Consider the following 26053-nt stretch of genomic DNA (forward strand, 5'->3'; position numbering starts at 1 on the left):
CGGGTGACCCCGCCCCTGCCGCGCGCAGATGAGTGAGCGGAAAGACCCAAGTAACTGCTGTACTCAGCGTGGCCACGGCCTGTAAGCTTGGGGGCGTGAACCGGTTGTGGTTCAGAACGAAAAACATGGCGGAGAAGGGTGCAGCCGCCGGTAGCGGCGGCGACCCTGGTGACAGCTACTACCATGATGTGGGCGATGACCGTGTGGTCAAGGCGGCTGTGGAGGTCTTCGAGAAGCTAAAGGTACTGTGAGCCAGGGACTCCAGGATGGGAGACCAGGCAGGGCCCTGCCTCAAGGCCTTCTGGAGCTTCCTGTGAAAATTGGCCACTCCACAGGTATCCACAGTGGTGGGTCCTGGCGGAGCCTTGGGGGCGACTTGTGGATTGTCTGTCTTAGCTCTTTGGGGTTCCCGGACCTCTGCTTATGCAGTCTCCACCGAACTCTGTAAGATTGAGGCTGAGAACTTGGAGTATGTGAAGAAATGGAGGGCGTAGGCCCCACTCTCAAAGAGTTAGAAGTGGGTGGAGTTGGGTTTGGGGACAGCCATTTTGTTGGATTAGAGATAGGGATTCCAGGTGCACTTAAGGTACATGCGGCAGTGTAAAGTCAGAGAGCTAGTCCAGGACCCTTGTCCCCCTCACTAACCTCCCTCCCATCTCTCCTTGCCCCTGACTCAGTGATCACCTTCACTCTCCCTCCACCAGCCCTCAGGTTTAATCTTAGTTTTTCTAACCCACTCTTAGGCATTTTACTAGTTTTGTGGCCATGGAGCCCAGAGGGAACACATTTAAAAGTGGTGGTCCAGCAAGTCTCATAGGAGACTTGGGGTGAAGATGAGAGGGACTTGAACTTTTGGCAAGACCAGGAGGTGCTTCTGACTGGCACCGTGCTCTTGGTGGTGGGAAATGTGTGAAAGGGTCAGGAAGGGGTCCTGAGCACGAATTGACAGAAATGCATTGCTTCCCTACAGTAACAGGTTTTCTTCTGACTTTCCTTTTCCTTGCTTAGGCTGTAAGCTGCCCTTTCCTTGATGGTCTGTATATTGCAGAGCCAAAGACAATTCTGGATCTGCTATGTAGGCCCTCAAAGTACCGGATGGACATACTGGAATGGATGTGTGTGCGGTAATGTCCTGTATTCTTTTCCTTCTCTTGGGGTGTCTCCTGGGGGGAGATGGGAATGTGTCCTCTCAGAGGGTTCTGGGAGAGCAGCTGGTTAGTTAACAGTGCTGGTTACAGAGCCTTGGCCAAGATGGTGGAGAAGGTGCCCTGACAGTACACGATGAACTTTAATGAAAGCCCTGGGCTTGTGATTGTGTTGGGGGATTTGATGTTTACTGAGTTGTGATTACTGTTGGCTTGGTGGGCACCTGATGATCAGGGAAGGACCTTGTGCAGAAACCCAGTGACAGAAAATAGCATCCTAGATTGTTCTTCCTCGCCCCAACTTTCAAAGAACCAGGGCTTTTCTTAGTGTATCCTGGGAGCAGTGTTTCTAAGGCAGCCTGGTCCCATCGCTGTCTCTGCTGCAACCCTGGGGCAAGTATGACTCCAGGAAAGAAAAAGTCAGTCTTGTTTTATCACTGTGCCTTTTCCCACAATATTGAGTCAGTGGGCCACACATATTGCCTAGGTGATACAACAGTCCCACAGAAAGAACATTTTGTTGTCTGTGGGATACCTGCTTTACCTACATCCAAAGCTCTTAGTTTAGGTGACTAGCTCCTTGGGCTGGTGGGGGGCAAACACATATTCTAAGGCTCCAGAACCAAACCAGGGGTGGAAATCAAGGCTGGATGGGCTTTTCTGAGGGAATGGGAGTTGTTGGAGGACCCTTGCCTTTCTCTGTGGAACCTTTCTACCCAGCTAAGAACTCTTTCAAGGCTTGCTGCTTACTGAGGCCTCATTGTTGTGCTTATCTGTGTGCCTCCCTCAAGGACAGGGCTGCACAGCCTAGTGACCAGAGCCTTTTTCATTGGAGCCTTCAAGTGTCTCAAAGCAAAACTCGGCAAGACTTTTTTCTATGAATGGCCAGTTGCTGCTGCTTCAACTCACTCTTGTCAGGGTAGCACAAAAGCAGCAGAGACAGCATCATCAGTAATGGATGAGATGATGTAGCAATAAACTTCTTTAGAAACCCAAACTGGGAGCCTACATGTGGGCTTATCCCACATGGATTAAGTTGGGGATTTTGAAAAGTGTAAAATGAAGCAGAACTCAATGGCAAATGCCCTTAATCTGGGAAGCAAAGCAGGTGGATCTCTGAGTTCAAACCAGACTGGTGAGTTCTAGGACAGCCAGGGCTACAGAGTGGGACCCTGTCTTGAAAAACAAACCAAAAAAAACAACAGAAAAGAAAACTGTAAAATGAACTTCTCTAAAAAGAGGGTATATAGCATTGGTGTTTACTAATGATAGAGGCAACCATTGTTCCTTCATTATATACTCACTGGCCTCCTTTTTTGTGTTGGTCGTTGCCTAGAGATGTCCTAGGCTCCAGAGATACCTAAAGGAAAGCCAGTTTCTGGTCCTAGCCAGCTTTTACTCCAAGACGATAATAGAGTCCCATGGAAGTATAGGGCACATTGGCCAAGGAGGTGTCATGGTTCATTGGAAGACCTTTGAATCAGGGCTGGCCAGACTGACAAGGAGTGAGTGAGACTTTGGAATCTGACAATCTGGCCTGAGTGTGCACCTACTGGGGCATTCACTTTCCATTCAATCCTGGCATACTCCTTGTCAGTCTTTTTACCCCAAGGAAAATCACACACTGAGAAAGGTACTGAGCCCGTGTGGCTAACATAGATCAGAATAATGGGTTAAAATAAGTCATAAGAACTAATAAGTAGCCTGACCTAATGGGCCAATCAGTTTATAACCTTATGGAGTCTTGTGTGTGATTTTCCTTGGGGTATGGCGCCTGTGGAGCACTGGGCAGGACAGATACCCCAACAAGCCGGCCCTCGTGCTACATCACATGATACTAAATGAATCATTTAAAAGTATTTTTTCACTGGCATTTAGCATGTACAGATAATTCTCTGTTTAGTGAATAGTTACGGAGGGGTGATGAGTCAGGCACCTGACTGACTTTGCTATTTTCCCACAGGGTCTGTCCCTCCTTGCAGGACAAGTTTAGTTCACTGAAAGGAACTGCAGGGGATATGAAGATACAGGGTAGGTCTCTTTATGGGAGTGTGACATTTGATGGTGAATTATGGACAGTTTTGAACTTGGTCACAGTGTCTTACTGAATAGTGAAATTTCTATGAACTGATCTTTTATTTTGTATGGTGTATGCTCTGTGGTTATTATTAGAGCCTTCTAGAATCAGGGCCTTCCCTGATATGGTGTATGGGAGGCTTCTCACAAGACAAAATAGTACCTTGGTCCATCATAGCACTGAGACGTAGAGAGCATGATTGTTTCTGATGTTATCAGAGGTCTCTCTTCACTGCTTTGTGTGCATAATCTGTCCACATGGTATTCCCATGAGTCCCCTATTGCCCTTTGTTGTGATTTACCTTGTGACCTTATTAGTTTGATGGTTTTTTGTAGGAAATCTCTTTAACTTGGTATGAAAGTTTGATGAAGATGAGCAAAAATGCAATTTGTGTAAAAGGGTAGGGTTTTTTCCTTCCTTGTAATGTGGCTAAACATTGATAAAATTTAAAAGACTTTCCATCAGCCTGTGTGTATTCTGAACGCTGCAGGGTGGGTGAACTTGACTTGAGCCCCTAACTGTGCACCAACTAGCATTGCCAAATCAGTTATCTGGGGAGAGTTGCCCTGTTGGATTCAGTAGAGTGTTAGGTCTCATCATCTCTGTGTATCCTGTTGGCAGGATTCCACTCATAGGCTCGGAAACAGTACTTGATTTTTCTGGAAAGCCCTAGCCTGTAGTCTGAACTTCACTAGATCCAGCCTTACTTCCCTCTGTGAAGATGAAGGCCTTTGCCTTGTTCATCTCCTTAGAATGTATTGAGTACTTGTCAGAGTGGAAGTAGAAACAAGGACAGGTAGTGGTTAGTTCTCGAGTTTGGCTGGCATGTGAGGCAGTGTTTGAAGTGCTAGGGTACAGTAGTGAACTGTGCCACCCTTGTGGAACCTAAATATCAGATGATGGATAACAGATGATGAATAAAGAAGACTAAACTCAGTGGCGGTTAAAAAAGAAAGGTGACTTAGGGAGAGTTGGAAGAAGAGTGGTCTTATTTTCAGAAGATGGCAGAAGGGCGAACTGAGCCAGGCTGAGAGTACTATTCAAGGCAAGGGAACAGCAAATGCAAAATACTGATTTGGGCTATGCTTGGCAGCTTTGTGGAAGAGGAGGGAACAAAGATGGCTGAGACGGATTGGAAATCAGGAGGGGATAGGGTTAGCTCCTGCTAGGCCTTATAGGTCATGGAAGGGCATTGACTTTTATTCCAAGGAAGGCTGAAACATGGTTAATAAAAACTCAGAGAGAGAAATTGGTGTTGAACCTGAAGGTCAGAAAAGCAAAACATCCAGCCACTGGCTCTTCCCTCTCCCTCAGTCTGAAATGGCGATCCTGCCTCCAGGACTCTCAGAATGAGACTGACTGAGAGCTGCCTATTCCTGTTTTACAATCCTCTCTAGTGCTGGGATTAAAGGCGTGCACCACTTCTACCAGGTTTCTATGGCAAACTAGTGTGGCTACTGGGATTAAAGGTGTGTGTCACCACTGCCTAGTCTATAAGGCTGACCAGTAAGGCTGTTTTACTCTCTGATCTTAAGGCAAGCTTTATTTACGAATGAAATGCCACTACAGGCTTTGTCTTTTTTTGGGTTCATCAGGCTCTGTGGGGATACTGTAGTAAGCATAGGAACACCGAGTCAGCAGCACAGCTCTTGCAGTGACTGAGGCATGTATTAGGGAATGGTGGAAAAGTGTGCTCTACAGGATTTGTTGAGAGGAGGAAGGCAGGTCAGAAGGGTTTAAGGGCTGTGGTTGAAGCAGGCTGGCATGGGGGCACAGTGGCATCTGCAGAGTATTTCTAGGACCACATAGATACTCTCTGCCACTTCTTCCAATGAGTCTTTTATAACATGTCCTACACAGGTTTGCCCCTGCTCTGTTGTTGCCGAGGCATAGCCTGGCCCATGAGGGGTTGAAGGTACTTCCGAAACACTGCTTTCTGGCCTTTGTTTATATACTAGATAGCCACGCAAAGATGTGCTGGATACCCTGGAAGATGTGGCTAAATGTTTCCTGTTCTTTGTGGGGCCTCAGACTCCTTATCTGTAAAATATAGTCTAGACTCACCTTCAAGATGACATGTCAGGAGAATGAAAGGCATTTGGGACATGGACAGATGTGAGCCATGGATCATTTTGTTTTAACCTCATGAAGTCTCTAAAAGGGTGACATGTGGTGCATGCCGGAGTCCTGATTTTTGATGACTTCTCAGGCAACTGATCATCTATGTCTTGTGTACAGAGTAGGATGAATAACCCCTCATTTACTTCTGTGTCTGTAAACATATCTAGAAAGAGAAGCCTTAGTAGTACCCTATATGCTCTTAGTTCTGGGATGTCTTGTATCTTCCTCTTTTTGAGAGGGTGTCTGTAGTGACAAGGTCTTTGTATTCTAACAGAGATGGTGAAGCTAGGCCATGAGCTGATGTTATGTACACCAGATGACCGGGATCTTCTGATGGTAAGAAAGGACCCTCTTGTCTTCCTACAGAGGATGCACATGCTTTTGTCCTAGGCTGGTGAGTGGATGGGAGAGGCTTCTGGCTCCAGAGCCTGCATGCCTGGCAAGACTGCTTCTCTAGGCATCCCTAGGTTAAGCGCTGCCAGAAATCTCTGACAGAGATAGACAGAATGGGGAGGCCTGTAGTAGAAATGGAAATAGAGGCGGATATTTGGTTCATGATGATCAAAAGGACAGAGTGCATCCTCACTTGCTGATGTCATACTTGGCTAGTATCATGGTAGGTAATATATAGTATCAAGATAGGTAATATATTTCAGTCACTGTCACACCCATACTGAGCAGACAATGTTTTTTAGCTCCGTTTCCCAACTAGGTATCAGAAACTCACTTGAGATCACGTGGTGGCTGAACTAGGCCTACAACTCAGGACTGTGACTCCCAAACCTATGTACTTTACCCTACCTGAGGGTCCCTGATCCACCTCATAGTTAATTCACAGAAACCTTACCCTACCCTTAAAATGTCTAAATTTCAAATAATTGTTTCCAACTTTTGACTGTTGTGGGTGATGGGGTTGTGGACAGTCTGTGTGTTTTTGTTTGGTCCCCATTGTCATATCTCTTGGATATGAGCTGGGTATGTAGTGATTCTGTGTTTTCAGTTTTGAGGAACTAAAGAACCATTTTTTTGGTGAGGATGTACTTCTTTGTGCTGTTGAGTCTCACCAGTGAGGGTTTGTTTTTAAGTAGAGCAGGTTCACAGGGAATTGAAGATTAAGAACAGAGAATTCCCATCTGTTTCCTGCCACTGGCCCCATGTTAGCCTCTCTCACTGTGGAACATTTGTTACCTCAGTAAAGTAACACTGATAAGTATAACTGTATCTCCCAATGTGCAGTGAGCTGTACTTCTCTTGTTTTGTTTTTTGCTTGAAGTTGTCACACGGTTCCTTTCTCTTCCGGTTCTTTGCTGATACTTCATGTTTTTTGTTTCTTGTTCACACTTGTATAAGCATTTTTCTCATGGCTGCTTAAAACTGTCAGTTCATCTGCCTCGCTATAATCCCTGAATTGGCGCCTAATCAGCATCTTTTCTAATGCAAATTGGGGTCTTCATGGTTTCTCACAAGTCAGATGATTATGAATTTTTTTACTGGACATGGTGGCTAGTATTTGGATCTTGTTAAATTTCATGGAGAGTTGAGATCCATGTGTTCCAGCCGACTCTAGGCTTGCTTTAGTTTATGCAGCCAGGTCCACCCCTCCTCTCTGGCCTGAACTTCCACTGTCAGCTCACCTTCTTACCATGCATCCTGTATGCGCCACCCAGTGGTGAACCTGAGACCTGGGCCTGGCTTTTCCCCTGGCTTAGTAGTCAGTCAGCTATGCCCAGAGGACTGGTTCAGACTTTCTGAAACTGATTTATGTAGTCATTTTCTCCATCTCTTTCTTCTATGCCATATCTCTAAGGCTTTTAGTTCCCCTATCTAGCTACAGACCATTTGCATGATTGATGCAATAGCAATAGGGCAGAGAGGAAAAGCTAGCAAGAGGTTCACGGAAAGATGTATTTTATCACTGATCACAAGAGCAATGAAAATTAGGACTGCAGTGTTATGCTCCACTGATACCATAATGTCTAGAGTTAGAAGGAAAATAACACAGGCTGACAAGGATGGTGAGACAGGAACCCTCACACATTGCTAGTAGAGACACAAAATTGTGCAGCTACTGTAGAAGACAGTTAACACACATGTACCAGAATTCACTGCGAATGTTCATAGTGACTCAGAAGTAGAAGTGTCTCTTAATGCCCATTAACTAGTGAGATAATTTTCAAGAAAGAAGATATCACAGCTACATGTGACAACATAGAAGGTTTTTGAGGATGTTTATGCTAAGTGAAAATCAGTCAGATAATAAATGGTAGTATAAGGTCATAAGAAAAGGTCACAAGATTCCTTTTGTGTAGACTGTTGAGAAGAGGTGAACCCACAAAGAAAGATAGGCACAAAGTGATTGCTAGGGGCTCAGGTAGGAGGCAATAAGAAATGACTGTTAGTGGGTCTAGAATTTGTTTTGGGGGTTCTAGATATATTTCTAAAATGTGACTATGGGGATGGAAAGATGGTTCAGTGGTTAAGAGTACTTGCTTCTCTTTCAGAGGACAGGTTTAGAGTTGGTTGAGTTCCACCCAGCCTCCACATGGTTGCTCACAACCACTTGTAACTCCAGTTCCAAGGGATATAAATGGCCTCTTCTCATCTCCTTGGGTGCTTTACACATGTGGTACACAGATGTACATGTAGGCAAAACAACCAAACACATAGCATAAGTAAATAAATTTGTAAAAAATTGACTGTGGTGATGGCCATTTTGTTCTTTGACTATCCTGTCATAGAACTATACACTTTAAAATTTCTGGACTGAATTAAATTTTAGCAAACTGAAACAAAAAAACAGTGTATCTAAATGAAAAAAGAACATCTAGAAAAATAGCAAGTGCAAAGGCCCTGGGGTGGTCTGTGCTTGATGTGCTTAGACAACTGTTAAAAGGCTGATTAGGCTAGAGCAGAATGAAAACAAGGGAAGGGAATAGAACAGACTGGGCAGATGTGATGGCCTTTGTAGGCCAGAGAAGGGTTTACTGTGTGTAAGGTGGTAGCCTAGGGAACTTGGAGCTAAGGAACAGGGATTTCTATTTCATCAGACAGAAATAGCCATGGCTAACATATGAAGATGGAATAGATAGAATAGACCTTGAGGGACCTGTTGGCAGTTTACAGCAGTGGCCAGGCATGTGAAATAATAGCTTGAATGGCAGTGGTAATGGGGAAAGTAGAGGAGTGACCAGACTCACTGGATTTGCTGATATAGTAAGGTAGAGGAAGGGGCAAGACCCAGCAATCATACTCTGGTAAGGTCTGAAGAATTGAATTCATAAAAATTCACACTTTACCATTTCTCTAGATCATCCCAGAGTGTGATTATTGGGTCTTGCCCATTGCTAGGGAGCAGAGAGGAGACAGATAGGGTATGGTGTAGTGATGGGCTTTAATAAGGTGACCACAGACCCGCCTGCTAGAGGTTAATTCTACCTAGGGTCTTGTAAGGGCTGGATCCTGCTCATCCAGAAGGATTGTAAGTGGCTTTGGGGAGCTCATTGGGAGATACTGAGCAGGACTACATGGGGCAAGTCTGTGATGATGAAACACTAACACAACCATTCCAGAGCGTGTGATGGGGGAGGTAATGGAGCTAACTCTCTACTAAGTGGGGATGATACACTCAGGTGTCCCAGGCCACTGACCAAAGCCTTATGAGGTCTTGAATGACAGTTGCACTTGTGTTTTTGTCTCGACTGTCTCCAGTGTAAGCAGGTGTGTTTCTTGGGCAAATGGGGAGACTGAGTGAACAAGAAAGTAAAAAAAAATGTCCCGGAAGCAAGTGTCAGGTTGAAGATATGAGTTGGGGTCTTTGGAGTGTGTTTTGCTAACTCACTCATCGTAGCCAAAGATTGTTCATTCATTTCCTGGCTGCCCAGACCTGAATAATCACACAAAAACTATATTAATTACAATACTGTTTGGCCTATTAGCTCAGGCTTCTTATTAACTAACCCTTGCATCTTAAATTAACCCATTTCTGTTATTCTGTATACTAGGCTTACCTAGTAAGGTTCCAGCATCTGGCTCCTTTGGCAGCTACATGGTGTCTCCTTGACTCTGCCTACTCTATTTTTTCCAGCCAGAGCAGTTTTATTCATTAATCAATAAGACTAACACATACACAAAAGGACATCCCACATCAACTCATGGAGGTGGCAGTGAATCTTGGAACTGTGCTTTCTCTGAGACTACTCCTCCCTCACCAGGGACCACTTGGCCCCTTTCACTTCAGCATCTGCATTTACCACCAGCTTTCAGTCTTTGCTCTTCAAGGTTATTTTGCACTGGTGATGGTGTGACTCTTTCATTAGTCTTCCTCAGAATTGTGTGTGCCAGGCCAGGGTGGTAAGAAGGTACACTTAAGGGAATAGGCCTTGCTTGGTGCCCTATTTTCACAGGAATTTGTGGAACGATCATGGCCTCTAAGATAGTGTCTGCTCCTGGGGAATCGTCGACTTTCTAGAAGAAGGCAAGCATTGGACTCTTCACTGGGCAGCTCCCTGCATCACCTGGGCAGATGGGCAAGCATGGGACCTGGTCAGCCCTGCACAAGTTGCTGTACAGAAACCTGTGGCCTTCCTGATGGAAAGTCTAGGGCCCCTGCTGGAGAACAGGCCACCTCCAGGCCTCATGCTGTACCTGTTGGCCTCTGCCTATCATGGCCAGAAGGGATTGACTGAGGTGTTTGCTTGGAGGTGTCCCTGTGGAATAGGCCATCATCAGATCCCTGTGAGCTCTATTCTGCTTTAGTAGGCCCTGCTGCATGCCACCCACCCATTCAATAAGTCTTCCCCCTCTGGCTGTGACAAACTCACACTGTAATATGTTTTGACAACATTTTGCATTTTGCATTTGCAGTGTGCTTCCAGGTGTCATTGCAGCCTGAAATGTGACCTCAGAAGGAGCACTTTGTGGCAAAAGTCTGAGGATGCTATTGCTGAGCCAAATCAAGAGGCTACCAGCAAGGGTCAGGGACAGGAAAGAGGAACTGTCTGGCCAGGTCGCTTGCCATTGGCCACCGCAAGGGCAGCATAGGATCAGGCATCTGGAACAGTTGTCTAGGCCTGACCTGGGTTTAGTGGCAAATGTATGTGGCTTTCCCTGCCAGGGCTGTGAATGTCCCCAGAAGCAGCTGCAGTTCATGGACCAGTTGTTGGATATGATGAAGAGCCTGGCCACTGGATGCTCCAGTAGTTCTAGGTAAAGGTGTCAGTGGCACAGGTGGATGCCCTTGACAGCTAGTCTTGGTCTTAGCTAGAGGGTGGTAGGGTGGTAAGGGAAAATATCTTCATCTGGAGTCTCTATATCCCTGTGGTGGCAATAGTCACATATTGGTCCAGGAATTACAGAACTGATAAGTTGAGACAGTTCCCTCTAGTCACTGTCTTGGGGGTTGGACTAGCTGTTTAGAGGTCAGGCAGTGGCCCAACAAGGGATAGCTGTGTCTCTGGGATGTTGGGCCATTGCCTGAGATCCCTGCACTGTAGACTCTGGGGGAATTAACCTATATGTATAGGAGTAGAATTAACACCTGGGTGTCTGCAGGCAAGAGACTATTAGCGATAGCGAGGACAAAACAAGCAAAGGCTAGGGATGTAGGCAGTGGAGCTCCCCATCTGGGACTGCTGGGCCAATGCTCCTGCTGATAATAGTATACTCAGTGCCTGTCCTGTTTTTGCAGCCTGAAGGAACACATTGAAGACACCACAAAGAAAAATGAGGCCTTGCTGGGGGATCTCTTCTACAGCCCCAACCTGTGGGCAATCTTGAAGCCTGAGAATGACCCATGGCCCCTGGACATGCAGTCTTCTCTCAACAAGCAATGTGATGACCTTCCAGAGTAGGTCTCCAGGAGGGCCCTACCTGGTATCACCGTAACTTGCTTCTCTTCACTAAGGCAGACCTTACAGTGGCCTTCTGTCTACAGCAGCAGTAGCAGAGAGCTGACAATGTCCTCTCCTTTTTCCTCTGCAGGGCTGGCCCCGATGCCCAGTCAGAGGGAGAGAAGGTGGCAGATCTGGCCAGGCAGCTGCAAGAGAGTGCTACTAAGCTTCAGAAACTCCGAGACCAGGTAAAGGGCACCAGCTCTGGGGACTGTGGGACTTGGGGAACAGGCCCTGCTGAGTTCTAGGGCAAGTGGTATCCCCCTCAGCATGGTGTGCTGTGAGACTTCAGTGAGATGCCGTGAGAGTGCGAAGGTAGGTGCTGAGGGTCTGAGCATGAAAGGAAATAATGGATTTCAGATGGCAGCTGTGCACCAGACCTGACTGTACGCCTTCACATGTCTTTTCAAATTTAGCCCTACTGGCATCTGTTGACCAGGCTAGATATTAGGCTATAGGGATTGAGGCCTGTGCAAACATTAGCCTCAGAGCTGAGGCTCCGTTCACACCCCCAATCTCCTCCTTTGGGCTGAGGCTCCGTTCACACTCCCAATCTCCTCCTTTGGGCTGAGGCTCCGTTCACACCCCCAATCTCCTCCTTTGCGCTGAGGCTCCGTTCACACCCCCAATCTCCTCCTTTGGGCTGAGGCTCCGTTCACACTCCCAATCTCCTCCTTTGGGCTGAGGCTCCGTTCACACCCCCAATCTCCTTCTTTGTGCTGAGGCTCCATTCACACCCCTAATCTCCTCCTTTATGGAAACTTTCTTCCTTGCTAAGGTGTGCTATGTTATATCAGCCTGTGTTATGTAGGCTGGTGGCAGCCCAGGCTGGCTAGGCAGGGCATCCTCTAGTGACTGTTACCCTTGATTTTGCAGTGCTTTGCATGGCATAAAGCAGGGACTGACAGCAGTCCCATAGATCAGAAGCTTCGTCTGGTCATCTCTGACTTCTACCAGCTCATTTTGGCCTTCCTCCAAGTCTATGATGATGAGCTGGGACAGTGCTGCCAGCGCCCACTACCAAGCCTGCACCCAAGTGGCCCCATCATCCAAGCTGTCTATCAGACTCTGGCTTCCTGTGGTCAAGTAAGACACCTCCCTATCTCTGTATCTATTCCTGGACAGCCCCTGATGTCAGGTCTAGGGGCTGGGAAAGAGCTTGAGAGGGCTTGGCCTGGGCTCTTCAACTAATCACATTGTAGTACTTTGGGTCTGGGACCTTTGTCAGGTGAGGACAGATATTCCTGGCACCTTGGGGAGGTGATGAGATCTGATATGGATATTATCTCCAAGAGCCTCTCTCCTCCCCCACTGACTTAGGAGGGTTCCATTGTTACCTCTCGTGCCTCTAGGTGGGTTCATGCATTCCCTGCATTGGGTTCTACTTGACTCAGTCTGGTGTCCTGGTCCTAATTTCTATCCTGGAGTGTTTTCACGTGCCCAAACATGCTGTGCTATCTCTGATCTTGTGTCCGAGTACTAGGCCAGACAAACAAACAAGATAGGAGGCTAAGCCATTGAGTGAATATGGCTCGGTCATATTTCCACTTCTCAGAGACCAGGCTCAGCAGCTGGGCTTAATTCCCATTACTGTAGCTGCAGTGTGTACAATTCTGACTTTGGCTCACAGTGCCATGATGCTGATTTTAGGTTAGAACAAGAAAACCCAAGACTTCCAAACCTTTCATAAGGCTCCCAGTAGAGGGAAACTCTCATTACAGAGACATTTTTTGGTAGAGTGTTTCTTTTTCCACCTTGCCATGTGCTATAGTCGGACTGTCACAGCATGCAGTGGCAGCCAAAGTACCATAATAGTGTGTAGTCACCGCTGAGCCAAGAAGAAGGAGACTTAGGTTTGAAGGAAAATTCTCCAGCTGAGAGTTCTGGCTCTTTCTGTTGGCTCTCTTTTGGGGCTTCAGTGTAAGCTTCGGTGGGAAGCAACAGATGCCATCAGACTAGCGTCACTGATGCCTGCCTGTCCTCTTTGTCTTGGCAGTTGTTGAGAGTCGTTATGGAGATTGCAGACACCTCTGCTGAAGCTATGGAAGCAGTGAGGAAGCAACAAGGAGAGGCAAACTGTTGGGGCAGCAGCAACTCTGGGATAAGTCTGGGTAAGTGCCTGGGGCTCAGGGGCAGTTGTCCCTGCCTACTTAGCCCAAATATGCTCTGTGCCAGGGCCTCTATCTTTCTGTGCTGGGCCAGTTCTTAGGAGACTGGCTGCTTAATTTTTTATTTTAATGCTTGTTTTCTTTCCCTTGAAAAAAATGCTTCCAGCATTCCTGACAGGAAATTGGGATAACTCAGACATGTATAGAGGTAAAACTAAAAGAAATAAACCACATTCTGGCAACCACAGGTGCTGGATATGATAATTTTCATCAGTTTCTTGCTATTCTTTAACCTATTTTCATTTCCTTTCTTTTTATAATTTTGCTATTAGGAGCAAAATTGTATCTGCATTTAATTTTAATTATACTCCCCTAACTTTTTTTGAGGCAAGGTCTTTCTGTATAGCCCAGGTTTGCTTTGAATTCATGGTAATTTTCTTGCTTCAGCCTTCTGAGTACTGGAATGAAAGGCCTGCAACACTGTACCTGGTCCTTCATTAATGAGTGTGGCTGTGTTTCAGTAAAATTTCATCTATGAAAATACATAGTCAGCCTTGGTTTGTTGATCCTGCCATATAATGCTACATCTTACCCCATGTCATTGCGTTTCTATTGCTATGATAACACCCCATGGTCATAACTTGGGGAGGAAAAGGTTTATTTTATCTTATAGTTCCACACCACAGTCCATCACTGAGGGAAGTCAGGGCAGTAATCCAAGGCAGAAACATGGAGGAGGAGCTGATGCAGAAGTTATGGAGGTGTGATACTTACTGGTTTAGTCAGCCTGCTTTCTTACAACACCCAGGACCACCAGCCCAGGAGTGGTACCACCTACAGTGAACTGGGCCCTCTCACATCAATCATCAAACCATTTGGTGGGGACATTTTCTCAACTGAGATTCCAATCTCTTCCCACATGACTCTAGTTTGTGTCACACTGTGCTGTCAGTGCTGCAATCTTCATCTACTCTTTCTGAACTTTGGGGCTTCTTTCAATTGGGGGTTCTTTTATTTATTTCTTTGTTTTTGAGACAAGGCCTGATATTGTAGCTATAGAAAATAGAATTCACTATATAGCCTAGGCTTGTTTTAGACTTACAACAACCTACCTGTCTCAGCCTCCTGAGTGTTGGGATGACAAGCATCATCCTCCATACCCAGTCAGTTTGAGATTTTTACGGATGGCACGACTCTGGGCATTTTTGAACATATCTCCTTGTGTAGACTTGTACCAGTTTCTCCAGGATGTCTTTCTGGGAGTAGAGTTACTCCATCCTGCCACATTGCCTGGCCCCCATGTGATGTCTCATAGTTGCGCATCCCCATCAGCACTGGTCATGGCCTGACTTTAGTTGATGATGTGTAGGGCATGTGTAACAGCATTTTCCTGCATGTTTATTCTGTATTTTAGTGAGTGCTTACAGAGTTGCACATTTGCATACATTTATTGGTCATTTAAGCTTTCCTTTTTGTAAAGTGCTTGTTAAAGTCTAACTTGTAAAAACTTGATGTAGCTTTGATTTGTAGCTTGTTTTATATATGGTACATTAGATCTTTGGATGCTTAACATAGCATACACATCTTCCACCACAATGTGGCTTATCTTTTCATAACTTGTGTGTGGTCAAATGTAGCCATAATTGCTTTATGGAAAGCATCTTTTATATTTACTGTAGATAGCATTCCTATTATGACAAGGAGTAGGCTTTATATCATTCCATTCTGTGGTTAGGTTAGTAATCTTCCCAGATTATAGCATGAGATGGGAGTCCAGTTTCATTCTATTCTATATGAATATACTTCTTCCCAGGAGCACTTAATGGAAATACACTCTTTTCCCCATTGGTCTATAAAGCCATCACTTCTGTTAGTAATGAAGAATCTCTGAGTTCTCTATTCTAACCTGTTTCTCTTTCTTTTCTGTCTTTGTACTATAGAGATAAGAAAAAAAATAACAAAATAAATCCATAAGGTAAAAATAGTTTTTTTGTTTTCTCTTCTCACCTCACTGGAGATTAAATCTGGACTTTATATATGCTATACAGGTGAGTTGCACATAAGCCCTATTTTAATAACATCTTTACTGAGATAACATAAAACTCACTCTTTCAACAGTGAACAATCCAGTTGTGTGTTTTTTTAAAAGGATACTCACACAGTTCATATAGTTGAACAACCATCATGACTAAGTCTGGAATATTTTTTAAATGTTTATTTTTGTTTTATGTATATGGGTGTTTTGTTTGCATTTATATCTGTGCACAATGTGGATACATTGCCCACTGAGGCCATCAGATCCCTCGTGACTTGAGTTACAGATAATTGTGAGCTGTCTTGTGGGTGCTGATAATCAAACCTGGGTCATCTGGAAGAGCAACAAGTGCTCTTAACCTCTGAGACAAGGTCTTACTTTGTAGCCTTGGATGGTCTGAAACTCACTATGCTGATGAGGTTGACCTCAAATACTCAGTGATTCTCCTGCCTCTGCCTCCCAAATGCTGGAATTACAGATGTGAATCACAGACCTGGCTTTCAAGTTCTTTCTTTCTTTCTTTCTTTCTTTCTTTCTCTCTTTCTTTCTTTCTTTCTTTCTTTCTTTCTTTCTTTCTTTCTTTTCTTCCTCCCCCCTCCCTCCCTCCCTTCCCCCCCTCCCCCTCCTTCCCTCTCTCCCTCACTCTCCTACCTCTCTTTTTGGGTTTTTTGAGACAGGGTTTCCCTGTAGCTTTGGAGCCTTTCCTGGAACTAGCTCTTGTAGACCAGGCTGGTCTTGAACTCACAGAGATTCACCTGCCTCTGCCTCCTGAGTGCTGGGATTAAAGGCATGCGCCACTACTGCCTGGTCTCAAGTTCTTTATTGATGTAGGCTGATAATCACTATCTAGTGTTCATTCATGCTTTGTAGGAAAGGCCCATCAGTGACAAATTCCCTCAGTTTTTGTTGATCTTAGAATGCCTTCCTTACTTTCTCCTTCATTAAAAAAAATCAATGTAATATTTTGATTAATTCTCTGAAAATATTATACATGTATTTTGATCATATTCAATCCTTACGTTTACCCTTAATGTTTTCCAGATTCATCCCTACTCTTCTTCTAACATAATGTCCTCTTTAAAGATAAATCCCACCAAGGCTAATTTGTGTTGTCCACATGTGTGTGTGTGTGGTGGGGGGCATTCACTGGAGCATGATTGATGTACCAGGGGGTTCATTCTTAAGGAAAACTGCCTATCCTTACCCTAGCATTCATCAACTGCCAATAGCTCCATCACTAGGGTTGGGGACTTGTGAGCTGCTCCAGCTTCATGCTAGAATGTCGACATGCTTGATCTTGTGTAAGCAATTGCAGTCACTGTGAGTCATGAGTGCAATGTCCCTGCCATGTTCAGAAGATCCTGTTTTGCTTGAGTACTCTCTAACCTCTGGCTCTTATGGTCTTTCCATCTCCTCTATCTTGATGTTTCCTGAGCCTTGGGGGTTGGAGGTATGATATAGGTTTCCTGCTTTTGAGTTAGCACTCCACAGCATTTTGAGTAGTTATGAGTTTCTGTTTATCCATCATCCACTGCACAAAAGTCTTTTCAGAGGCATCTGATTGTCTCCATTTTTGAAGGATCATTTGACTCTTTGTTCTTGGATGACAGTTCTTCTATACTTTGACTGTATCATTCCACTGCCATTTGGCCTTCCTAGCTTTTGATATGAAACCAACTTGTATTCTTGTTAAAGGCCCTTGTACGTAACAGGTGTCTTCACTTTCTTGTTTTCTGCTTGTTCCTGGCTTTTGCCAGTTCGGTTATATGTCTTGGTGTGAACTCCTATAAGTTTAACACTTATTTTGGAGGTCTTTGGACTTTCTAGATTCCTATTGTTCACCAACAGTTAAGCAGTTGACAGCGCTTCCTTCTCTTCCACTTCTTGTTGCTCAGTCAGGGTCAGCCAGGAGGTGGACTAAAAGACTTCTTCAGATTCTCCTGGGAATTTTCACAGTGCTGGGCTTTTTAGGTCCTTTTAGGTACCCTGTGGACTGATCACTTCCCAGCCTTTCCTTCCAAGCTTTTTGATTTAGTGTATTATTTTCCCCAACTGTTTTTAGTGAGCAGAAAGTAAAGCACTTGACTATAGCTGTTTTCACTGATTTTCCCCCAAGTATTGGTCTTAGATCATAGCCTTTGTGTTGTCTCCTTTGGGGACATTTTCCCCCCTGTACTAGAAAAAGGGTCTCACTAAGTTGCCCAGGTTCGCCTTGAACTTGTGATGTTCCTCCCTCATCCTCTCCAGTAGCTGTATAACCAACCAGGTCCTTATTGGGATTCTTTCTGACTGTTGGCCTTCTTTCTATGGTCTGCCCTGGCACACACCTGCCACATGTATATTAGACACTTGGGAGTCTTTTCTTACTTATTGAGCTGCAAGAGGATCCCCCATCTTAAAATTTATTATAGTATTTACCCTAATCACCAGTGTCACTGTTGCTCTCACTATAGTCCATATAATTACTATTAGTAAATTGTTCATAATCTGTGCTGTCATTACTGCAATAATGATCATTAATAGTCTTAACATTGTGCCCGCTCACTGGTGAGTAGGGCATACTAGCACTGGTAGCCAGCTTGGCAGTATGAGTTAGGCACCCCCACCCCATGCTTTGGTTCCTAGTGGTCTCAGTGATGTGGAGATGGTGAGCAGAACAGGGCTGGGCTCCTGACTCAGCTCTTGTTAGTGTAGATTTCTGATGTGCCTTGAGACAAATTCTTGGGCAGCAGACATTCCCAGGTAAAAGGAGCAGTGCCAAATCTACTCCAAAGCCACTTGAACCTTTGACTGCTCATTTTCTACCGGACCAATTATAGGTTTTAGCCTCTGTGAAAAACTACCTTTCACTTACCTGGGAGAGGTCTGCATTTGCATTGGGAATACCCAGCCTGGCATACCTGTGACCTTATTATTCTGGCTAGAAAGTCAAGTTCCTGGTCAACCTGGTAAAACACAGAATAAGAACAAAAGGAGTGAGTGGAGTGAGATAGCTCATTGGGTAAAGATACTTGCTGCGAAGTCTGACAACCTGGGTTTGATACCGAGAATCTACAAGGCAGAAGGAGAGAATCAACTCTTAAAAGTTGTCCTTAGACTTCCACACATGTGCTAAGAACATGTATGTTCATGTGTGTGCATACACATACATAAAAGAAATACATGGGGCCAGAGAGATGGCTCATCAGTTAAGAGTATCTGGGTTCAGTTCCCACCATTCTATGGCAGTTCACAACCATCTGTTACTCCACTTCTGGGGAAGCCAACACCCTCTTCTAGTCTCCACAGGCACCGGGCATGCACATGGTGCACATATAATAACATACAGTTAAAACATTCATACATATAAAGTAAATCTTTAAAACAGAAATATATGTTAAAAAAAATAAAGACTTCTTCTTCTTCTGGAAGACACCAATGGCGGATGACGCCGGTGCAGCAGGAGGGCCCGGAGGCCCCGGGGGCCCAGGATTAGGAGGCCATGGTGGCTTCCACGGAGGATTCGGTAGCGGTCTGAGGGGCCGCGGCCGTGGTCGTGGCCATGGCTGAGGCCGAGGCCGCGGCCGCGGGGCTCAAGGAGGTAAAGCTGAAGACAAGGAGTGGATTCCCGTCACCAAGCTGGGCCGCCTGGTTAAGGACATGAAAATCAAGTCCCTGGAGGAGATCTACCTGTTCTCTCTGCCCATTAAGGAGTCCGAGATCATTGACTTTTTCCTGGGAGCATCCCTAAAGGGTGAGGTTCTGAAGATCATGCCCGTGCAGAAGCAGACTAGGGCAGGCCAGCAGACCAGGTTCAAGGCTTTCGTCGCTATTGGGGACTACAGTGGTCACGTAGGTCTCGGTGTTAAATGCTCCAAGGAGGTAGCCACTGCCATCTGAGGGGCCATCATCTTGGCCAAGCTTTCCATTGTCCCTGTGCGGAGAGGCTACTGGGGGAACAAGATTGGCAAGCCCCACACTGTGCCTTGCAAAGTGACAGGCCGTTGTGGTTCTGTGCTGGTGCGTCTCATTCCTGCCCCCAGAGGCACTGGCATAGTCTCCGCTCCTGTGCCCAAGAAGCTACTGATGATGGCTGGCATTGATGACTGCTACACATCAGCCAGGGGCTGCACTGCCACCCTGGGCAACTTTGCCAAGGCCACCTTTGATGCCATCTCTAAGACCTACAGCTACTTGACCCCCGACCTCTGGAAAGAGACTGTGTTCACCAAGTCTCCTTATCAGGAATTCACTGACCACCTAGTGAAAACCCACACCAGAGTCTCTGTTCAGAGGACCCAGGCTCCAGCTGTGACTACCACATAAGGGTTTTTATACAAGAAAAAAATAAAAGTGAATCAAGTCTGTTAAAAAAAAAAACAAACAAAGAAACAAAGAACTTACAATTGGGCAGAAATCCCTTATTGGTATTCACTAATTGGTCAGGGCCCTGGAGGTAGATGCTCTTACAGAATGTGTCCATCAAAGCTGGGCAGCTTGGGCTGTAGCACTACTTCCAGGAATGCCCTTCCTCTAAAGCAGTAGTTCTTAACCTGTGGGTGGTGATCCCTTTGGGGGTCGCATATCAGATATCCTGTATATCAGATATTTACATTACAGTTCATAACAGTAGCAATGTTACGGTTAGGAATTAGCAACGAAATAATTTTATGGTTGGGGGTCAGCACAACACAAGGAACTGTATTAAAGGGTCATAGCATTAGAAAGGTTGAGAGCACTGCTGTAAAAGCCTTAGAGCAGTTCTGTGTTGCTGGCTTTGTTACTGTGTGCACATATTGGTATCTGATTAAAACCACTCACCATCAAAACCAGAGTAACTCCTGGCCTTTGAGGTTGCAGACACCCATCCTGGTCTGAGCTTTGACACTGGTCAGTGTGATTCAACCAGAGACCCCTGAGCTGCTGGCCTACCACCAGTCAAAGGGGCTCCCATAGCAGCTTCCTGATCAGTGTTTCTGGGTCATGGTAGATGTTGCCCACCCAAGCTCCAAGCCCTTTGAGGACCAGGTGGGAGTGGTCCCCTTACCACCTGGTCATGCCTAATGAGAGCCTGAGCGGAATAGGGAGGACAGGGACTCTGGTAGGAAGACGGGGGAGTCTTGTATGGACTCCTAGCTTCTGCCTCTTTCAAGCTTGCAAGCCCTGAACTCACTTTGTTGTTTGTGTTTCTTTTTCTGTATAGCTGCAAGGATTGATGAAGTAACACAGAAGTACAAGATCCTCACTGACAGATTGCACAGAGACACAAGATAATGTGGGGGTAAAAGGCCCTCCCTGGAGCTATTGGGGGGGCAGTTCCAGTTCTGTTCATGGCCTGCATGAATTTCCACTTGCTTGGTATCTGCAATTTGGAGGAAAAAAAGGAAGAGGGAGGTGGAGAAGGCAGGCAGAGATGGGTAGGACATGGGAGCTAGAAATAAAAGAAACCTTATGTTCTGAGAAGTTGCCTCCAGACTACTGTTTGTTTCTGCTTATCACGCTCTTCCCCTCCTCTGGCCTGGGATGCTCAGCCTCTCTTCTTGTCCTCGTCCCTGCTATTCTAGATTAGCCTGATGGCAGCCCTTCTACTTCCCCAGTGGGCCTTGGCTTTTTCTCTCTCTGCTGCTTCCATTCCTTCCTGATACTGCCTGGTTAGGGTGACCATGCCTAGCCCTGGAGGTCTCCACTGCACCTTGTCATGACACCTCTTCCTGCCTCTGTGCCTTTTACCTCCTGTCCTGCGTCGGGGTCCTGCAGAGGCCCTCTTTGCCATGTCCTTGGGAGCCAGGCTATTTCTTCCTTCTTTCCTAGGGTACTAGGGAATTCTCCCCAGGACCTGACTGGCTGTCCAGGAAACAGTGACCTAGTATCTTTTTGAGTAGTGTACTTGTCACAGCCACCTCCCTCCCTTCGAGCACCGGAACAGGAATGACTTGGTGAGGCCCATTATCACACCTGTGGCTGCCTGCCCCACCCTGCTCCTGTAACTGCACCTTTGCTCCCTCAGGCTCCCTCGGTAGTTTTAGACAGCTGGGTGCCAGGCCCTTCCTGCTGAGACACTGATGGGTTCTCTATGACAGACTCAGGAGTGCCTGCAGTGGGCAGGTACAGTATTGACTACACAGCCTTGGAAGGTCAGGCCCGCAGTGTTGGGTACCTAGCTCTGGAATGAAATCTTCAGGAGAGGCCTTCTAGCTACTCTCACGTTTTGATGGTGTCCTTCACCTGAAGTCTGGTGAGGCAGGAAAGAAAGGCCTTAGAGGAGAATTAACTAATCTGTGGGTTATGATCTCCTCCGGGGTCGAATGACACTTTCACAAGGGTTGCATATTAGATATCCTGCCTATCAGATATTTACATTATGATTCATAACAGTAGCAAAATTAAAGTTATGCAGTAGCAATGAAAACAGTTTTAAGGTTGGGGTCACCACAACTGTATTAAAGCAACTGTCTCCAGACAGCCTCTTTCCACTTCTGAAATGGAAAGATTCAGCTCAGCTATACCCTTAGGGCTGTTTGGGTCAGGCCTCATTACCTCATGGCCTTCCTTTACCTGCCTATCCTCCCTGCCTTCTCCACAACTCTACTAAATAAATGCTTGCAACAACATTAGGTGTCAAACCCCTGCGTGTCAAACCTGCTTGCTGCTAGAAGGTGGGGCCACAAGGTAGGGGTGATCTGCCACCAGACAGTTCTATATTGGAGATGTCCCTGAGGCCACCCCCTGTTTAATAAAGTAAGACCAAGGTCCTGTCCTCAGCATGATTTCCCATTCACAGACTAAACATAGTACAAGTAGATACCCCTGTCATTCTTGAGATTATGATAATCTCATGAAGGGCATCCATATCCCCACTGATGGAGGAAACCAAGACCTGGAGAAGAGGATCAGCTGTCTGTGTGTAATGTGTCCCAGCATAGGGCTAAGTAAGCACCACACCTGGTTTATCCAGGTCTGGCAACCACAACCCAGACCCTATGAGACTTTGAGGTAGGGCTTGGCGGAAGCCAGGCTTCCATCACACTCTGACTTCCTCCTGCCTGTGAGGACACATTCCTCTTGGTCCATGACAGTACTCATCACTCATCGGAACCTGCGTGCGGCCAGAGCCCTGCTTCCCAGTCTGTAAACATGGGGCGTGTGTCCTGGTGGCTGCAAGCTCACGAGGGGGTGGTAAGCAAGCCGGCTGCACAGGTCCTGCGGCCTCAGGCCTCCTGGTTGCCCAACTGGTGACTGGGGGCGGGCTGTGGCCTCTGATTAAAGGCTGCCTGGAGCAGCCTGTGTAGAGACAGGTGCCCAGCAGCCCAGGAAGCCAGCTGAAGCCCGCCCCAGGTAAGCCAGTGTGGTGGGGATAGGTGGACAGTGCCATGAGCCAGGAGGCAGGTAGAAGCCAACCTAAGGCAGCACTTGTTTGGTAGAAAAATGGGAAAATCAGGGTCTTAATGTAAGTTTCCTCTGGTGTCTGCTACCCAAAGGTAGAAAGCAGGGCATAATGCCTGAGGCTCCCAGCCAAGGTGTCTACCAAGAAGCTGGGCCAAGGCACCACTACACCTGCCTCCCTCCTTGCTGGAGACAGCGGCTAGGTCTGGGCCTCGCAGCAAAAGGGAGAGGGGCCTGGGCTAAAGTCTGGGCACAGCAGGCCTTTCTTTTGTGCCTGGTTAGGTGGCAGAACTAAGATTAGCTGCAGAGAGACCTGGGGAAAGGAAGAGGAGGGATGGACAGCAGTAGCATCCTGGTCACTTGATCTCAGCCTCATGGTGTCCCCTTAAAAGTGTCCCTGGATATGAGTCTTAGAAACTTTGCCTAGCACCAAAGGTCTCATGAGGTGGGGTGGAGCAGTAGGAAGTGAGGCCCTGAGTGATAGAGCTTTGACCTGAGAAGCTGAGGGCAAGAGGGCCTTGCTCCTATTTCTTTAGCCCTCTGGTTTATGCCACTTGTTCTGGTGCTTTAGGCCTCACTGTTCCTGTGAGAACGTCAGCATGTCTGAGCCGCCTCGGGCTGAGACCTTTGTATTCCTGGACCTGGAAGCCACTGGGCTCCCAAACATGGATCCTGAGATTGCGGAGATATCCCTTTTTGCTGTTCACCGCTCTTGCCTGGAGAACCCAGAGAGGGACGATTCTGGTGCTCTGGTGCTGCCCCGTGTGCTGGACAAGCTCACACTGTGCATGTGCCCGGAGCGCCCCTTTACTGCCAAGGCCAGTGAGATTACTGGTTTGAGCAGCGAAGGCCTGATGCACTGCCGAAAGGCTGCTTTCAATGACGATGTGGTGCGGACACTGCAGGGCTTCCTGAGCCGCCAGGAAGGCCCCATCTGCCTCGTGGCCCACAATGGCTTTGATTATGACTTCCCACTGCTTTGCACAGAGCTACAACGCCTGGGTGCTCATCTGCCCCAAGACACTGTCTGCCTGGACACACTGCCTGCGTTGAGGGCCCTGGACCGTGCTCACAGTCATGGCACCAGGGCTCAAGGCCGCAAGAGCTACAGCCTGGCTAGTCTCTTCTACCGCTACTTCCAGGCTGAGCCTAGTGCTGCCCATTCAGCAGAGGGTGATGTGCACACGCTGCTTCTGATCTTCCTGCATCGTGCTGCTGAGCTGCTCACCTGGGCCGATGAGCAGGCCCGCAGCTGGGCTCACATTGAGCCCATGTATGTGCCATCTGATGGCCCAAACTTTGAGGCCTGAGACATGTTCTTGCTCTCTGTAGCACCTACCTGGGCTTCCTCAGCCCGGCCTAACTGGCCATAGGATCCCAGAGTCCTCTTTGTGCCCTACCTGCAGCTGGACACCCTCTGGCCAGCCTGGGCTCCTGCAGGTTGCTCCTTCAGGGCTTCTGCCTTTCCTCCCATGTCTCAATAAATATCACCAACTATTTACCAGCTGACTTATCGTCCAGATTTCTCTCTGCCCACACCCAAAACCATCACACCAAGGCACAGATGGGGGCCATGCTGGCCTGACTCTGAACTATAGAGGGTAAAGATGTCAGTATGCAGGTTTTTCCAAGGGGTGTATGTTAGGTTGGGGTGCTGGACCCTGAACCCCTGGCTGTCTCTCTGGTGTGTTTCATGGTTCCCTTGACTGTTGCCCCTTTCTGCTAGGCCTTTGGGATGAGCAGGCTGGATCCTCTGGGGAGTGGACTGGAAGGAGTCTGAGCCTGCAGAGCTAGTTCATGCCTTCTTCAAAGCCTTGTCCCGCTCTGTCCCTGCTTGCGAAGTAGCATCAGTGAATTGATACAGGGCACAGGGTAAAACAGGTATCTCTATGTTTGTGGACATGGTACATGTATGCCACAGGAGGAGGGGTCTCCCAAGCAGACTAGGGTGCTGAACTCTCCTGAGGCACAGAGGAGAGATATGGATTGGCACATAAGGTGCCTCCCAGAATGGAACTCATTCCAGCTCTCAAATCTTTCATGGAGGGATTTGAGTGTGCACCTTCTCACCAGCTGCAGCTGGACTGCATGTTTCTGGTGAGCTGCCTGTGGGGCCCCACCCTGAGGCACTCCTGTCTTGTGGGAAGTCAGACCAGGTGAGAGCTGTGTCACCAAATGCTAGGGCAGGTAAGAAGGGGTGGGGTGGCCACGCCCCAGAGTGACTCGTATGAGCAAAGCCTCCAGCTTCGTTCTAGCCAGCCTGGCCCATTTGGGAACCCTAAGTAGGTCAAAATGACTAGAGAGACTTCAGTGTATGTGACAGGATGGTGAAGCCAGAGTACTGGTGACGGCTGTAGCAGAAGAGTCTCTTGACCTGGCTGAGATGGAGGACAGTGGAGGTAACAGAGGGTTGTGTCTAGAAGAGAGGCAAAATCTGATTTGTGTGTTTGTTGTTATTTCTCAGGCTGGATCCTTTTACCTTCTTGCCAGGCTCAAGTGGACAGCCTATACCAGAAAGTGGTGCCCTTAGAATGCTGTCCCTGCTACAGGTCAGAAAGACTCAACTCCAGAATATCTGTGCCTTATGACACCTCCACAGTGGTCTTGTTTTATGCTTTTCCCTTCCTGAGGCTGAGGTTTCTGCCTCAGCCATCCAAGTGCCCTTGGCCTCCTGGTAGTCTGATCTTGAATGTTGTCCCCAAGTCTTTCGTGCCCACTCAGACTGGTCAGGCTAAGCACTAAGTGCCTTTCCATTTAGCACAGACAAGCTGAGACCTGCCTCCAAAGCAGTAATATGCTGATGAATTCATGCCAACTGGCTTTCCAGGAAAGTAAATGCACTCATGTGTGTGTGTGTTCCACCCATGTGCGTGCTGGCTCACAGTTTCCTTTCTCTTAATGAGTAAGTTGAAAATAAAGCAGCAGAGATATATCTTAGCACTTCACATTTTCATACTACCCATAATGCTATGGCCACAGAGGCAGCACTCTGATTTAATCTGAAGTGTTAAAATGTTCTCCATTATTTTCTCAAGTCATGGCAGTCAACAAAGTAAGAATACATTGAGCACTACCATGCCCTGGCCCATCAACCTCTATGGGAGGAATTCTTTCACTGTGGCCTAAAGGAGGACAGAGTATGCACAAGACTGTCCAAGAAGAGATTTGTGGTTTCACACTATGGCATTGATTTTCACTGTGGTCTGCTAGATGTGCGTCAATACACAGTAACAGTAAAATGTGGCCAGCTAAGATGGGATAGATTTTGGGTATCTCCTTTAGTTTTCAAATAACTTGCTTAATTTTTCATTTATATT

At 46.9% G+C, this 26053-nt stretch overlaps 2 protein-coding genes and 1 pseudogene across 2 annotated transcripts; all 3 read left to right on the forward strand.

The window, feature by feature from the left end:
* On the forward strand, positions 1-20816 carry Haus7 (HAUS augmin like complex subunit 7). Its single transcript, XM_048457529.3, has 10 exons — positions 1-242; positions 1009-1124; positions 3109-3176; positions 5618-5679; positions 10457-10548; positions 11030-11188; positions 11323-11419; positions 12108-12317; positions 13228-13342; positions 20557-20816. Exons 1-10 carry the CDS (start codon positions 126-128, stop codon positions 20625-20627), a joined length of 1107 nt encoding a protein of 368 aa, XP_048313486.3. The 5' UTR covers positions 1-125; the 3' UTR covers positions 20628-20816.
* Positions 18763-19733, forward strand: LOC148117195 (small ribosomal subunit protein uS5 pseudogene; annotated as a pseudogene).
* A 1748-nt stretch (positions 20817-22564) lies between the features above and the next one.
* Trex2 (three prime repair exonuclease 2) lies at positions 22565-24245 on the forward strand. Its single transcript, XM_085684570.2, has 2 exons — positions 22565-22688; positions 23308-24245. The coding sequence occupies exon 2, from the start codon at positions 23336-23338 to the stop codon at positions 24044-24046; it is 711 nt and encodes a 236-aa protein (XP_085540696.1). The 5' UTR covers positions 22565-22688; positions 23308-23335; the 3' UTR covers positions 24047-24245.
* Positions 24246-26053: the final 1808 nt, after the last annotated feature.

Source organism: Myodes glareolus, chromosome X (assembly GCF_982192425.1).
Source record: "Myodes glareolus chromosome X, mMyoGla1.1, whole genome shotgun sequence".
NCBI classification, from domain to species: Eukaryota; Metazoa; Chordata; class Mammalia; order Rodentia; family Cricetidae; genus Myodes; species Myodes glareolus.